Here is a 17,492-nt window from a genome sequence, read left to right as displayed (position 1 = left end):
GATATTTTCATACTGTCACCTAAATCCAATATCATATCTGTGTTCCTCAGATTTTCTCTCCTTTAAACGAATGTTAAAATAATCAGCTCAGACTCAAAGCCCATATCTTCAGAAAAATATCAGTTTGGCCAGTATTAACTTCTGCTTTGAGATGTGGATGAGAAAACCATCTGTGAAGCTGGAATTTTCCTTTATTTACAAGGCAGATAGGAGTGGGTGATTAAGAGAGCGCAGCCTGGGAGAGGGCATGGGTAGGAACTGCAGGGCAGTATGAGCCCTTGATGGAGTCCCACGTGAAATTCAGGTTTGGCCGGGTCCATGCTTGCCCTGAGTATCTGGGCTTAGAAACCCAAGCAGCTGGAGGCAGGATTACTCAGGCAGCAGAACCATAGGAATCAGGTAGTTAACAAAGACTGAAACAGATTCTGACTCGGGTCCTGTATCGGCTGTAATCCAAGCTTTAACAAAAGCTGTAGAATTGAAAGCTAAGATTCAGCCTAATCTCAGCTGCCTCTGCTTTGCCACAAAGGTACTAGATCCTAAATTTAGATTACCTTCAATACTTGTGCTGAAGACAGGAAAGGGGACGTTTTCCTGCTCTTTATTCTCTTCCTGATTACTCCACGAAGTGAATTATTTATCTTTGGGCCCCAGAGCCCTCTTGAGCAATTGCAAGGGCACATGGAACTGAACCATACCGATATTTGTAATGCTTCGTGCTAGTTTGTGATTTTTCAGAGAATCTTATGGGATTTGCAGGGTCATTAATGAGTCCTGCAGCAGTAGTAGCTGTGACTGAGCACACGGTAGATGGAAATGGAATCCATTTGCACAAAATTACCATAGAGGAAGCATCACAATATGATGTGGTAAAAAGGACCCTGAGACTTGGGGTCCAATCCTTCCTGTGCTCTTAATGGCCCCTGTGATCACGAGTGGTTGCTTCCCTCCTCTGGGCTCAGTTTCCCCATGTTTAAATACGAGCACTGAATCAGACCCTCACATGGCCCTTCTAGATTTATTGTATTACGGAGTCTGAAATATTTTGAGCAATAGATTGCCTGTGAAGCTATTTTCTTTTCCTTTATGTTATCTTTATAATACCACAGTGACTTAGTTTGTATTGTGGTGAAACATACATAACATAAAATGTACCGTTTTAAGCATTTCTAAGTGTACAGTAGAATTAAGTGCATTCATGTTGTTGTGCAGCCATCCACCATCCACCTCCAGACCTTTTCATCTTCCTAACCTGAGACTCCACTCCCGTTAAACAGTAACTTCTCATTCCCTCCGCTCTACTTCCTGTCTCTATGAATATGATGCTTTAGGTACCTCCTGGAAGTGGAGTCGTACCAAGTCTGGCCTTTGGTGTCTGGCTTATTTCACTTAGCGTGTCTTCAGGGTTTAGCCGTGTTTCAAAATGTCTTTCCTTAAGGCTGAATAATATTCCATCATATGTACATACACTGTACTTTGACCATATTGAACTTTTTAAAAATGCACATAATTCAAAACCATCTGGAAAAAATATTTAAAGCGAGTTTTAGATTTTTTTCTTAAGCCCAAACACCAAGAAAAGGGGAAAAGAGAATCAGGTATGCATAATGGCGGTTGGAAAAATGAGAAAATAGGATGGTTATTCTTGGGCACAGTTCTCAGGTAATCTCCTAAAAGTGGCAGGGCATTTGTAAGCATTCTTTAAAAAAAAAAACAAAAAACAAAAAAATAAGTGGAGGGGCCCCTGGGTGGCTCAGTCAGTTGAGCGTCTGACTCTTAATTCCGGCTCAGGTCACGATCTCACAGTTCGGTGGTATCGAGCCCCACGTCAGCATGGATTCCCATGCCAGCTTAGGATTCCCTCTCCCCCTCTCTCTCTGCCCTTCCCCTACTCCTACATGTGCATGTGCTCCCTCAAAATAGATTAATTTAAAAAAAAAGTTTTTAATGTCAGTTCTTCCAAGATTAATCCTTAGATACAGTAAATCCCAGCAAGGGTTGGGTTGAGTTGGGTTGAGTTGGGGGTAGGTGGGAGTGTGGGTATAAATTGATAAGTTGATTCTAAAAGTTAGATAGAGGGGTACCTGGGTAGCTCAGTTGGTTAAGCATCCGACTTCAGCACAGGTCATGATCTCACGGTTCATGGGTTCGAGCCCCCCCATCGGGCTCTGTGCTGACAGCTCAGAGCCTGGAGCCTGCTTTGCATTCTGTGTCTCCCTCTCTCTCTGCCCCTCTCCCACTTGCACTCTGTCCCTCTCTCTCTCTCTCAAAAATAAATAAACATTTAAAAAAGGCTTAAAGTTAGGTAGAAATGCAAAAGACCAAGAATACCTAAAATACTATTTTTAAAAAAGAACAGAGTTGGAAGACTTAAATCTCAGGCTATCAAGACTTCTTTTAGTAGGGCTGTGTGGTACAGGCAGCAGAGACAGATAGGCCAGCAGAACAGAATCTAGTTCAGAAATAAACCCACACACATAGAGACACTTGATTTATGACCAGGTGGCACTGTAATTCAGCTGGGGAGGGATGGTCTTCTTGATAAACAGTGCTGAGTAATTGGATATCCATATGGGGAAGAAAATTAATCTTGACCTTTACCACACACCATATACAAAAAAATCCGTTCCAGCAAGGACATGGAGAAATTGGAACTCTCATACACTGCTGGTCAGAATATAAAATGCTGAAGCCATTGTTGGGAAACTTTGGCAGTTTCTCAAAAAGTTGAACATAGAGTCACCATATGACCCAGCATTTTCACTCTTAGATATAAAACCAAAAGAAGAGAAAAAGTACGTTCACACAAAAACTTGTGCACAGATGTTTATGGCAGCATTATTCATAGTAGCCAAAAAGTAGAAACAACTCAGACGTGTGCCAGCTGATGAGTGGATGAACAAAATGTGGTATAATCTCACAAGGGAATATTATTCAGCCATAAGTAGGAATAAAGTACTCACTCTTGCTGTAACACAGATGAACCTTGGAAACATGCTAAGTGAAAGAAGCCAGATACAAAAGGCCATGTACTGTATGATTCCGTCTACATGAAATATCCAGAATGGGCAAATCTAAAAGACAGAAAGTAGATTCATGGTTGGTGAGGGCTAGAGGTGGGGAGGAGAGAAAGGGGTGTGACTGCAAAGGGGTAAGGGGCTTTTTACCCCTTACCACCTGGGGTGATGAGATGTTCTGGAACTACATAGTGGTGATGGTTGCACAACCTTGTGAATATACTTAGCTTAAAACACTGAATTGTACTTTTAAAAGGCGAATATTACTATATACGAATTGTATCTCAGCTTTTAAAAAATCAATTCCAGGTGGATTAAAGCTCTAAAAGTGATAAGACAATAAAGCTTCTGGAAGATATAAGAAAATATCTTTATGACTTTGAGTTAGGCAAAGATTCCTTAACAAAACATTGAAAGTACTGATCGTCCAAGAAAAGATTATTTGGAATAATTAAAATTCAGAACTTATTTTCATCAAAAAACGAGCTACAGAGTAGCAGATGATAGTTGCAATACATACAACTAACAAAGTACTCATTCTCAATATATTTTTAAAACCTCTGACATATCACTTATATGTGAAATCTAAAAAAACAAAAACAAAAATCATAGACTTGGAGAATAGAATGAGAGTTGCCAGGGGCTGGTGGAAGAGGGAATATTGGGAGATGTGGGTCTAAGGGTATGGACTTTCAGTTACAAGATGAATAAGTTCTGAGGACCTAACATACAGCATGGTGACTATAATTAATAATAGGTATTATATGTACTTGACATGTGCCAAGAACAGGTTGTGAGCATTAGCACCACACACACACAAAAACGATTAATTGCCTTGATCTTGGTAATCACTCCACAGTATATATGCATACCAGGTCATCACATTGTACACTTTAAATATATGCAATTGTATTTGTCATTCTTCAATAAAATTGAAAAAAAAAACACTTAAAAAAAAAACCTAATAAATCAATTAGAAAAAGATGATCAACCAATAGCAAAGTGGCAAAAGACTTAAATAGGCAGTTCAAAAAGAAGATACCTGGAAAGCCAATAAATGTATTATTAGTCATCCAGGGAAATGTAAATGAAAACCACAGTGATATCAGAATGGCCAGAACATAAAAAGACTGACAATACCACGTGTTGGTGAGAATGCGAAGCATCTGAAACTTTCATACATCGCTGGTAGGAATGTAGATTGGCACGGCCACATTGGAAAACTGTTAGGCCACCTCTACTAAAGTTAAACACTTATCTGTCTACCCCATGACCCAGCAATTCTACATTGGGCAGATTCCACCCCAAAGAAATGAGGGTGTATGCACCAAAGACATGTACAAGAACGCTCATAGCAGGGTAATGAGCAGTAAACTAATACAGAGGCCAGAAGAGTAGTTACCTTTTTTTTTTTAATTTTTTTTTTCAACGTTTATTTATTTTTGGGACAGAGAGAGACAGAGCATGAACGGGGGAGGGGCAGAGAGGGAGGGAGACACAGAATCGGAAACAGGCTCCAGGCTCCAAGCCATCAGCCCAGAGCCTGACGCGGGGCTCGAACTCACAGACTGCGAGATCGTGACCTGGCTGAAGTCGGACGCTTAACCGACTGCGCCACCCAGGCGCCCCGAGTAGTTACCTTTGTCGGGAAGGCGGGGAGAGCACTGAATGGAAGAGAACATGAGGGAGCCTTCTGGAATACCACAGATGTCCTCTATCTTTAATTAGACAGTAGAATGTCTATGTATGTAAAAGTTTATGAGGCTATACACTTGGTTTTCCTACACTTTACTGGATGAAGCTTTCATCTAAATTTAAAAGGGAAAGAAAGGAGGGGCGCCTGGCTGGCTCAGTCAGTGGAGCATGCACCTCTTCATCTCAGGGTTATGAGTTCGAGCCCCGTGTTGGGCATAGAGATTACTTAAAAGTAAAATCTTTCAAGAAAAAGAAAAAGGGCACTATATGTTAACTAACTTGGACGTAAATTTAAAAAAGAAAAGAAGGGGCACCTGGGTGGCGCAGTCGGTTAAGCGTCCAACTTCAGCTCAGGTCACGATCTCGCGGTCCGTGAGTTCGAGCCCCTGGGCTGATGGCTCAGAGCCTGGAGCCTGTTTCCGATTCTGTGTCTCCCTCTCTCTCTGACCCTCCCCCGTTCATGCTCTGTCTCTCTCTGTCCCAAAAATAAATAAACGTTGAAAAAAAAAATTTTTTAAAAAGAAAAGAAATGGCATGTCTCCTCACCTTGGTCCATTCCTTGGACCATTCCTACCTTGGTCCATTCGTTCCTTGTATCTTCAACTGTGCCACCTCATTGAAGAAGAACTTAGCAGTGTGCACATGCTTCTATGCCTTCTAGGCGTGTGCCTTGATCTCTTCTTAAGGTTTTCATCACTAGTGCCAGTCACGATGTCCCCCAAGAGTTGTAGGAGGCTTCAGAAGTGAACCCTCCAAACTTTCTGCTGCTGGGTGATGACCTTTCACGGGCATGGGGTGCTGGCCAGCCTTACGCCCCAGGAGCACACCAACAAGAGCTATAGCACCCCAAAAATTTTCTCTGAGGCTCAAACAAATTTGGCTGATGGCCATCTCTTTCTCCAGTGCTTCATGCCTAAGAAGATAAACTGCTAGCTATTTTCGACGGGGAAAACCAGCAGATTTTCATGATAAATGGGGCCTTTCACCTGCACTTCCTACAGACAGCTGCAAAGTCTGCCAGACTAACTCTTGCCTTTTCTGACTTCATTGCTTTTTGTAAAACCTGAGACCAAGGTCTCCCATCTGTTCAGCTGTCTGGTGAGAACAGAATTTTATTGTGACTGGCCAGGGACTGAAAATGTCATCTCTCTCAAGATATGGGAGACCCAGAGAATTATGTCAAGTTCCTTCAAAACTCTTCCTGTCACTTAAGACTATACAATTATTTATGCATATAATATATCTCTGGGAAGTAGGAAGTATAGAAAAAGTAGGAAGTATCCCCATGTGTTTTAAAACCTAATCGTGTTTTTCCCACCGACAAATAATGCTAAGACATGGCTTTGATTTTGACAAGCCTCTGAAAATTAGCTACATGGAAGATAAAGTTGAATCCTCACCAAGCGTCAAATAGCATTCCATAAAACAAAAACAAAACAGAGAAGGAGTGACAAAAAAAAGAAAATATTAATATTCCCAGTTAACAAAAGTACAGGAACTAGTGTCGGGAACACTGGTGTAACACGTAGCTCGGTCAGATCTTAACATGCTGTAGTTTGCTTTAGTTTTTCTTATAAAGGAAATCATACAGTTACTACCGAAGCCCGCTGTGGACTCTACCCTGCCATTCCCCTCCCTCCGTGCCCAAAGGTAACCATTATTCTGATCTTGATTTTTATCATTCCCGTGTGTGTTTTGGTATGTTGCGTGTGTATATATTCTCAAATGATACGTGATTTTGTTTTGCATTTTAAAACTTTATGCAAGTGGTACTAAATGTATCATTTCCCCACTTGCTATTTTTGCCTAACAGTGTTTTTGAGATTTAACCACATTGATATATGTTGTTTGAGTTCATTCATTTCAACTTCAGTATCTTGTTCCATTGCACGAATATGCCACCATTTGTTTGTTCATTCTCCTGTTGATGGACATTTAGATTGTTTCCAGTCTTCTGCTTTTACTTTTTTTTTTTAATGTTTATTTATTTATTTTGAGAGCGAGGACATATGTGTGTGAGCAAGCGGGGGAGAAGCAGAGAGAGAGAGAGAGAGAGAGAGAGAATCCCAAGCAGGCTCCATGCTGTCAGTGCAGAGCCCAGTGAGGGGCTTAATTTCATGAACCATGAGATCATGACCTGAGCTGATATCAAGAGTTAGACGCTTACCTAACTGAGCCACCCAAGGCACGCCCAGTCTTTTGCTTTTATAGACAGCAGATGCAGGGAACATTTTTCACGGGGGCAAGAATTTCTCTCAAGGATGTAAGTGTGAGGGCTGTGTTACGGGTTATGCACATGCACAAGCAGGAAATGTTACTGAATTCCCCCCAAAGTGCTTTAATTTATACTCTTACCACAAGTGTGAATTTCATTGCCCTGTATCCATGCCAACACTTGATATTATCAGCCTTTTTACTTGTGCCTATCTCATGATTATGAAATGGTATACAATTGTGGTTTTAATTTGCATTTACTAGATTACTAATAAGGTTAACTATCATTTCACTTGCCTTGTAGGCACTTCAGTTTCTGCTTCTGTGAGTTGCCAGTTCAAATCTTTGCTCCACTGTTGGTGTTATTATTGCTTTGGGGTTGCTGATCTTTTTCATGTTGATTTATAGGAATCTTTATGTGTTCTGAATGGTATTCCTTTGCCCGTACCGCACATACGCTTTTCTAGTTTGACTTTTTCCTTTGCTTATGTACCTTTGATATAGCCTCATTTTATTTTAAGCGATAGATTTTTTTTTTAATTTTTTTAACGTTTATTCATTTTTGAGAGACAGAGCAGGAACAGGGGAGGGGCAGAGAGAGAGGGAGACACAGAATCCGAAGCAGGCTCCAGGCTCTGAGCTGTTAGCACAGAGCCTGACACGGGGCTCAAACTCAGGAACTGCGGGATCATGACCTGAGCCGAAGTCAGACGCTTAACCAACTGAGCTACCCAGGTGCTCCTAATTTAGTTTTTAACGGGCAGAAATTATACCACATTTTTTTCTAGCTTTATTGAGATATAATTGGCATATAACATTGTGTAAGTATAAAGGATACACAGTGTGTTAGTTTGATACGTTAATATCTTGTAAAATGATTCCCGCCACAGCGTTAATTAACACCTCCATCCTGTCACATAATTACCATTTCTTTTTTGTGGTGAGAACATTTAAGATCTACTCTCTTACCAACATTTAACTGTGTCATCTTGGTTTTTTCCTGGGTAATGGGAATTGTATGTAACAAATGTTTTTCCTTTTATATTTCTGTTTATTTTCCAAATTCTCTCCATCAAGAATGGAGAAATCAGGAAAATGCTTGCTTTTGCTTTTGGTTTTTTTGAGAGAGAGAGAGACAGAGCATGGGGCAGGGAGGGGCAGAGAGAGAGGGAGACACAGAATACGAAGCAGGCTCCAGGCTCTGAGCTGTCAGCACAGAGCCCCACGCAGGGCTCGAATTTGTGAACCACAAGATCATGACCTGAGCCAAAGTCAGACACTTAACTGACTGAGCCACCCAGGCGCCCCAGGAAAATGGTATTCATCAGCATAGGTATACTAAGTGCTGTGTCCCCATGAAGTGGCTAGTAATCTGCTTCATTCCCACAGCTGCTGCTGGACACCCATTCCTTGAAGATGGTCCTGCTTGATCTACCTTCCATTGGCTCACAGGTGGTGAGGAAAGCACCTGCCAGTTACACTAAAATTGTTGTGAAAGGCATGACCCGGGCAGAAATGATACTCAAGGTGGGTCTTGTGTCTTCCTCAGGGTTTCTATTAAAAGGGGCTGGTTATCTGGTGGTTTATTCGAAGGACTACTGGTTTTGAAAGTACAGATGAGGGCTGTCCCCATCAGCCCCAAAGGATTGTCCACATTCTTTGGCTAGCCAGATTTGGGCCTCATCAGAGATTGTTGAAAGTCAGTGGACAGTTACTCAGGGGATCAGTAATTCTTTGTGACAAATGAATTTTTCATTGTAATGGGATCCTCTTGTAGGATTTGGCCAAGATTGGAAATTAGGTGGGGCTGTCGCTGTGAATCAGTGTCTGAGTCAAGGATCTCTTTACTTCTCAGCAGGAATTTAGCCCAGCTATCAGTTGCTCACTTTCCCACATAAACCTCTTTAGCTTTCTATACCCTGCAACTTTCCAGGAACTCCAAGCAGATGTTGCAGTAACTGAATCTGATCAGCAAATAGGCTTTAATGGGGGCTTTAGGCCCCGTTTAACAAACTATTATACGTGGGGTGATGATATGGAGAATGTCTGAAGCCTTGAGCACCTGCATCTGATTTTCACCTGCACTTGTTGAGAAGAGAGGGGGGGCCTGTTTGGGGGAGGGGAGAAGGCTGGAGAACAAATGGAACTATCCTAAAATGTTCCTAAAAGTACAGGGCCTGCAAGCTCATCAGGCCTGTCTCCCAAACAGAATGGTTTGAATGATGGCGGGAGTGTAGAGTAGCTATGGCCCATCAGTGGGACCAGGTGAGGTTCCTGCACAGACCTTGAGCTCCGGCCGGAGGAAACTGGAAGCGGCCTAATCGGCTTCTTCCCCCAGCTGGCTCACTCACCGGAGAGGGGAGCGTGCAGTTGGGGAGCGATCTGCAGGGAGTGTCTGAGTGAATACGGCTTGTCACCCTCTGGTCCATTCTCAGGAGTTCCTGCATTCCAAAACCAGAGCGGAATGGATCTGAAGATTGTGATGCCCTCAGTTTCCTTCTGTTTGTAGATTAATTGACAGTTTAAGTGCATGTAGTTAAATGAAGTTCAGGTTTTAAGTCTTGAAAGGCAGCTTTGGGATTTTTGTCCTTGAGAAAATCCATTTAGATCTATGGGTTTTGTGAGTCATTCCTCAGGGATAAAGATGCATTGGGACAGTAGGAGCAGGTATCATGAACCCCCATCTCAGAACAGGAGGCTCTCCGGCACAGCGTTTCACAAATGGTCCCGATACTTAAAAACCACGTGGGAGGACCCCACCCCAGGTCTCTGAGTTCAGATCTTCAGGGGAGGCACCTAGAAATCTACACTTAAAAAGCAATCCAGGTGATATTTATGCTTTAATAAATTTAAGAAACATTGCTATAATTGAACGTTGAGATGAAATAGGCCGTCGGGACATTTCTGAGTTTAGGGTTGCTGCCGCTTAAGGAAATCTTGCAGAATCCATTTTGTGGTCAGCTTGCAAGTAAGGAAAAATGATCCCCTGCTTTCCAGTCATGAGTTTTCCTGCAGGCCCACTCTTGTCTCCCTCCCCTGCAGGTAGTGATGGCCCCTCACGAACCGCTGGTGGTGTTTGTTGACAACTATATCAAACTCCTTACGGACTGCAACACAGAAACCTTCCAGAAGATACTGGACATGAAGGTTAGCTCGCTGTCTTGTTTTGTCCACACTTGCACATCCTTCTCACACGCGGTGGTTCCTGACCAGGGGGTTGGATACGGGCTCCTGGGGAGCTTTCTCAGAGTGCATCTGCCTAGCCCCAGGCCACAGACCAGATTCTAAGACGTCTTCTGAGGAGAAGGACCCCGGACAAAATAACTTCCTGACTCTGCTGGTACCTCCGAGCCCCATGGAGAACCAAAGGCTCAGCAGAGGCTGGGGGCGGAAGGAGTGAACTGTCCCTTCTCTCCGCCCCTTCTTTCTCTCCTTTCCTTTCACCCGTTTTTCTTCCCTCCGCTCTTCTCCCAGGCTGCTACCCACGGCAGGCAGTGCCCCCGAAGGAAGTGTTCATCTTCAGCCTAGAGCAGTTATGCTGTTTGCACAGCCGTGGCTGACAGCACACGAGATATTGCACTCTCCCCTGGGGGACTTACTGGGGCCAGATGTCATGATTACCCTCCTTTCTCTTTCAACTTCAGGGGCTGAAGAGAAGCGAGCAGAGCAGCATGCTGGAGCTCCTGCGCCAGAGGCTCCCCACCCCGCCTTCAGGGCCAGAAGGCTCCGGCTCACTGTCACTACTGGCTCCGACACCAGAACAGGAATCCTCTCGCATCCGCAAACTAGAGAAACTGATTAAAAAGAGACTGTAGGAGCATGCATGGGGCACTGTTTTCCCTGGCTGGTGCCCCTCAGCACCCGGCTGCCTGGAAGCCCCCCACCAATCCTGCATTCCCCCTGACTCTCAGATCATCAATCCTGAAACCTCCTGGGACATTTGGGTTGTTCATGTGTCTTCTCCATGACCTGTCTTAATTCTTGTCCTAATCAAAAAGCCAAGCAAGGGCAGGGTGATAAAAAGGCTACAGAGTTGGTCTTTGATTCTATAGCAGAGGCAGCGGTGGGTGAAAGGGCCCTGCGGTTCACTTGTGTTCCTGAGCTGCTCGTCACTGGCTTTACAGCCTCACCTCTGCTGTCATACCTTCTGGCACGTGGCCCTATCTGCCCCACCTGGCCAGACAACATGGGTAGAAGCCCTGGATCTCACCCCTTCCTCCATTTGCTGCTGTGGGAGGTTACCCCTGCAGCCAGATGCTAAGATTTGTGCTCCCTGTTCTGTGGGCTTGGGTCTGGGGCCTGAGCTAATGCAGTGACACATTACAGCTGTAGGACATTAGTCTTGCCTGATGAAGGCAGTGGAAGCAGGTGCATTCTTCCTTCTAGATCCATCTCCTGGTATGTATTGTCATGCCTAGGCCAGGTTATCTCAGTAATCTCCGGTCCCCTCTCTGTATGTGTCTCAGGAGAAAGTCCCTCTGTGTGTCTCACCCAGGAAGACTGTATGTGCTAGGCCTCAGAAGCAGGTGCCCTCTGTGCCCTGGGGCTCCTTGCCTGGGTATGGGGGTACACCCATATCTGCCTTGGAGAGAGGGTTCTGCTCGGCATACTCACTGCATGCTGTAAGCAGATTATTTTCTCCATTTCTTTATTCCCACTCTAGCCCTGACTTCTAGGGGAGGGATTGCCTTCTGTGAGAAGAAACTAGGAAGTTTTCCTAGAAAACTTGTCCTAGGCTTTCTCCTCAGATGACGCTGTGGGACAGCACAGGAGGCCTGGGCCCTCTAATCCCCTTCCTGGCCATGTATTTTCTTTTTTTTTTTTTTAATTTTTTTTTTTTTAACGTTTATTTATTTTTGAGACAGAGCATGAACGGGGGAGGGTCAGAGAGAGGGAGACACAGAATCTGAAACAGGCTCCGGGCTCTGAGCTGTCAGCACAGGGGCCCGATGCGGGGCTGGAACTCACGGACCGCGAGCCGAAGTCGGCGCTCAACCGACTGAGCCACCCAGGCGCCCCCTGGCCATGTATTTTCAAATCCACATTACTTTCCAGAATGATCTGAAACAACAGAGGTGATGTGAGGTGCCAGAACAACATACCTTCGGAACAGAATGTTGACCTTAAACACCTGCTCAGAGCCTGTGCCAGCCCAGAACACAGCCTGACCCCCGGCTCCAGCTGGCTCTCAGCCAGCATGGCTTTGCAGAAGAGAGCTGCCCCCTAGAGCCTCTCAGTCCCCACATCATCCTGCAGCATGAGAACGGGCAGCATGTCAGGTAGCTGCCCTGACTTGCCTGGTTCAGTGGAAACCGAGCCTCAGTTAACCGGGACCACAGCCTCAGGGCAGCCGCCGTTTGTGTCTGCATTGTTCAGGAATTCTGAACAATGTGTTGGCCAGGTGGGGAGAGAGCACTAAGGAGGAAGGAGGAACTCTTTACAGAAAATGCACATAACAGGCCCTCAGGATAAAATTGGGATATCAAATAGCGCTCAAAAATGAGTTTTCAGGATAGAGGAAGTTTCCTGAAAATCCATAAAACTTGTGACAGCCATAAAGGAGGAAACTTTAAGGTTTGAAAACCAGACCAGGAACTGATTATTTTTCCCTTTCTTGTTTTCCAATGCAACCAGTCTGTGCGGCGCCCCTTCCCCTCCATCAGCCTTGTCCCAGACTCAGCCCATTGGCCGCAGCTTTGATCCCAGGCCTCACTTCTTCACCGGCTTCCAGTCTCTTCTTGCTAGTCAGTATGACTCGTATGTGCTGAGCGTCTCAAACTGGACAACACCGAGAAGAAAGTAAGAGGTGTGACCTTTGGCTGAGCTCTCTTAGGGAAAGATTGCTAAATGAGAAAAGTGCAGAAAGGCCGGGGAGGGGAGGGGGCGAGCGCAGGCCGCACACTGCCCGGACTTCACTTTGCCGGGACAGCCGTCCTGCTGCCCCGGTGACACCCCACAGCGCGCACTGAGGGAGGTTAACATTCTCTTCCTGCCCTTGAAAGAAGGGCTGATGGGCCCATCTCCAAACAGCACAGGCACTTCAGCCATCTGTCATCAACCTGGGGAGCCGGGAGAGCCAGTGGACTCTTGCACCTGGTTCTTGTCACTCTCGGTGTTTATAGACCCGCACTTCTCTCTCTGGTTCATTCTGAGGAGTTGTTTTCTGGACGTCTCCGTAACGCATTGAGATGTCAAGCCGCTGTTCCCCCCCCCCCCCCCCCCCCGTTGGTGGTCACAGCCAGGGAAGTTGCTTTCTTGATTTATTACATTGTCAGTAATCTCCAAGGAGCCCACAGATGTCAGTAGGAGTTATGCTAAATGTCTCGTTGATAGAGTCTGAATTCCGCGTATGCGTCTTCTAAAGACTGCATGTTTCTCAACTGGGGGTATGCATCAGAATCACCTGGGGCCCATTTTACAAATACAGTTGCCTGGAGATTCTGAATCAGGAAGTCTGGAGGGGGGTCTGGGCATGTGGGTGATTGGAACATTTACCCCCCATGTTAGAAACTATTGCAGTAGAGCGACATTTGCTTTATCAAAGTGTTCCCGTAGCACGTTTTCGTGAAGATTTATTTTTCCCAACTCTCTAAGCAAGTGTAATTACTGTATCGTTGAGCTGGTACCAACATGGGAAAGATTCTTTGCTAACATCCAGGGGCTTTAATTTGAAGCTTGTGTTGATGACAGGGACCATGCCAGAATTGTGCTGTCCCCATACAGACTAAGATTCTTGCCGTTTTGACAACCTGGCCCCAAAGAGAAATTTGATATATGATTGTCACTTCAAAATAACATATATAAAGGAGATAAAAACAGTAACAAAGAACTCTGTTATTAAGCTAAATTAGATATTGTGCCCATTCCTCCCCCCCACTTTCTCTAACTCCTAAAAAAACAAAAAAAAAACCAAAAAACAAAAAAAACTTGAAGCCACTTTATGTGGTTAAAATACGTATTGGTAATTTGTAATCGATGAAGATCTACTTTTATGGACAGACTTCCTGACAGCTGGCTTAGGGGTGGCCAGGCCGGAGAAACTTCTGTCTGAATCATAACCATGTGATAGGAACCACAATGGGTGGACAGAGTGTTTGGACCTCCAAGTTCGGTTCTGGAAGTGAAACTGTCACCACTCCTCCCTCTCTTAAAGAACCAAGAACTAGTACCTAGGACTTTGCCCCCAGAAAAAGGTGCCTCCTTTCTCAAGCCAAGGATGGCTCTTGGGTGCAGATCAAACGGGACTGAGAGCAGACTGCGAGGGAGCAGGGTGACATTTACGGACCGGACAGGGCGAGCAAGCAAGTCTGCGGCTGCTGCCTGATGTGGGGGTGCTCCACCAGCCCATCCTGAATTGCTGTTGGACAAGGAAACCTAGCTCCCTGTTTACGGAATGCTAGGGGAAATGCCAAAAGGTCACAGCTGGAAATGTAATTCCTCTCCCTAGGAGGAGAAATCTCCAGAATAACTAGCTGGCTGACGGTGAGAGCAAGTGTTTCACACTTCTCTACTCCAAGTCAGATTTCTAAAAATAAAATCATTAGAACTGCATCGGGCCATTTAAACAATAGCCTTGGAAACACGGACACATGAAAAGTTGGCATCCATTTTATATCGTAAATCTCAATTTCCAGTCTGATCCTAGTATTTATCAAAATAGATAGCCTCCCAGACCCTCAAAGTTCTATACTTGTGGGAGATATCAATTTCCTTAAAATAAAGGGACTGCTTTTTTGTGTAAATATCTTTCATTTCCCCCATCTGGAAGTGATTTCGCGGTGCATATTGGAGCATAAAGTACTACAGTTAATTAAAGCATTACTGGATGTCATTTGCTAGGGTGTATTTCCTTACTGATGACAGAAAACAGAACGGACAATAGGAAAGAATCAGGAAGCCTGTGAACCTCGGGCCCTCCTCAGCGTCTCCCCTTCTCCCCGGTGAAGATGTGCCCCTTCCCTGACGGCCGAAGGAAGCAGTGCCTGAAAACAGACTCGTTCATCAGCGCGGTCCTGGCAAGTCCAGTCTGCTGGACACCTCTAAATACGTGTAGAGCGTGCTGCGTCCGATCTGGAACCCTTCTTGTGCTCTGAATTTCTGTCCTGTTGACTTTCCCTTCTCCACCTTACTGTTCCGGTCATAGCCTGCTTTTCCATGTGACTGCAGATGAGTTCTGTCCTGTACACAGTAAGTTAATCCTGTTTCCGTAATAAGTGGGTGGGCATTTTGCAGTGAACTTTTTGGGAAGTCTGGCGTTTCCTTCAGCGGTGGAAAATCTGTTGCAGCACTTCCATTAGGCTGGCTTCAAGAGCCTTACCTAGTTTCCATTCTTTATTTCCACCCCCTCCCCACTTCACTGGGGTACCCAGAGATCAATCTGATGAGAAAAGAGACTTTTCCTTAGAACCCTCCAGAAGAGCAGTGCGAGGTGGCTCACCTGCCCCGTTCTCATCCTTGTCACCGACATAACCAGCCACTGGAGAGCAGCAGGGTAGGAAGAATGTGTCCATCTGAAACAAAAGCAGCCTGAGACTGGAAATTTCTACAGAAGGACCTGGTCTCCAGGTCCGGTCACGGCACTTTGACTTGACGTTGGACGAGTCCTTAGTCCTCCGAACCTTAGTTTTCAGGATCTGTAAAAGGGGATTATAATTAATAGGACTGTGTAGGTCACAGGAGACCAGGTTGCGTGCACACGCTCTGTCAGCCATCAGGCAGTGTGAAAAACGAAGTAAATGTCCATTATCACTCGCCAGGCCTGAACCACCAGTGCCCGGCCTGGCTGGATGGTGGGTGGCCATAGGGCTTGTTCTGTCCCTGGACTGACTTGAACAAAATGGCCAGGTGACAACATAACCATGCTGCTGTGTGCAGGCTGCCTCGAGGGTGAGCAGCGGAATAGCTAGTCTTTGCCTTTTTTAAAAAAAAAAATTGTAATGTGTATTTATTTTTGAGAGACAGAGACAGAGCGTGAGCAGGGGAGGGGCAGAGAGAGAAGGAGACACGGAATTCAAAACGGGCTCCTAGGCTCCGCACTGTTAGTGCAGAGTGAGCCCGAAGCGGGGCTCAAACTCACAAACCGCGAGATCGTGACCTGAGCCAAAGTCAGACGCTCGACCGACTGAGCCACCCAGGTGCCCCAAGTCTTTGCCTTTTCAGGTCATGCTTGTGATATCCAACTTATTCAAGCGTTTTAAGACTCTCCGAACCCTCTATTCCCCTTGTCCTAACAGCTGCTATTTCCACAGTATTTTGGGATAACCCTACAGACAGAAAAGAGCTTCCTCCCTCCTGGTGGTGTTGGCTGGGCTGCCTGTTGTGGAATATGTGGCACGTTTCCTCTGAAGGCAAATTAGAAAGGTTGCCAAAGGCTCCCTTCCAAACAAATTCTTTAAATACGGTGTCTGGTGTCCATAGACCAGACTTCAACTGGCCATTCATGGCAGGGACAGAATTCCTGCCTGCCCTCCTTTTTTTTTTTTTTTTTTTTTTTCCCCTTTCCTACAATACCCAAAAAACTACGTAAGAATATCTTGGGACAGGCAGAGGTTCACCAGCTATTTGCATTACTTTACAGTTGCCTTTCAAAGAAGTTTAGTCCTTTCCCAAGGCCAGCTGAATCCCTATAATCTGGGTTTTCAATCCGCTTTGGGGATATTGATACAGAGAATGCTAAGTGATAGAGGGATATTAAAGTTAAACAGGGTTCAGCGCTTTGTCCCCTAGGGATGTTTATCACTTAATCTCAGGGCTCTGGTAGCTTCTGCTCAGTAAGCAAATGGAATTTGTACAATTGCCGTGCCTCCTCCCATTTGGGGTCATTTTTCAAAAGTGAGAAATTAAGAACAGCTTCTCCACAAACTTTCCTTTGCTTCTGAGGCCAAGGAAATTATTTGCAAAGCGGGCAGCCACTTTCAGGAGAGCCAGGTGAAGTGATGGAGAGAAACTCTATCTTCTTGTGCATGTTTGCTCTGTGCTGATGGAAAAGAAAGGCGGTTCTCGGGGAGAAGGGAAGCAGACCATCTGCTGGAGAGACTGCGTGCCCCAGAATTATTCCCAAACTAAAACACTGTGGCTGGGCTGCCTGGAGCAGACCCTGAAGAGCATTAGCAGGCAGACGGAAAAATAGCCAATGTTGTAGAAAGAAAAACATGAATTCACACACAGAGACACCCCACGACCTCGTGCCCAATGCCTGTTGCCTTCCTGGCACGGCTCTTAAAGTATTCATGCCGTTGGCACTACAGGTGGCTGGCTATGCTGTCACAGGAGGGCGCCCACTGTAGGTGAGGTCCCAGCTGGGTTCGTCCGGGCCCTTGGCTGCAGCCCCAGCTACCCATACTGTCGGGCAGGCAGATCATCTCTTTGATCGTGAGGGGGACCAAGGGGTCTGCACTCTTCCGTGCTCTCTGTATCTGGATGGGAACCAGCTGCTGAGTATTTACTGCATCCTGAATACGAGGTGCTACCTCGTGGGTTCAAAATCGCTGCTAAGCAGGTGTGGCCAGCTCCATTCTGTCGACGTGGACCTGGAGGCCTGGAAGGCGGATGCCACTGCCACAGCCA

General features: G+C 45.5%; 1 protein-coding gene across 1 annotated transcript in view; it reads left to right on the top strand.

Annotated features, from left to right (window-relative positions):
• Window positions 1-14,757, top strand: part of VPS53 (VPS53 subunit of GARP complex) — a 137,763-nt gene extending 123,006 nt beyond the window's left edge. Inside the window, exons 20-22 of the mRNA XM_025916500.2 lie at window positions 8,316-8,453; window positions 9,969-10,073; window positions 10,571-14,757. Coding sequence (XP_025772285.1) covers window positions 8,316-8,453; window positions 9,969-10,073; window positions 10,571-10,741 — 414 coding nt within the window. The 3' untranslated portion in view covers window positions 10,742-14,757. The remainder of the gene's footprint in view (window positions 1-8,315; window positions 8,454-9,968; window positions 10,074-10,570) is intronic.
• Window positions 14,758-17,492: the final 2,735 nt, after the last annotated feature.

Source organism: Puma concolor, chromosome E1, assembly GCF_028749965.1.
Source record: "Puma concolor isolate L17-30 chromosome E1, mPumCon1.1.hap2, whole genome shotgun sequence".
NCBI classification, from domain to species: domain Eukaryota; kingdom Metazoa; phylum Chordata; class Mammalia; order Carnivora; family Felidae; genus Puma; species Puma concolor.
Note: the sequence above shows the minus strand (reverse complement) of the source record. Positions and strands in the feature narration are given on the sequence as shown.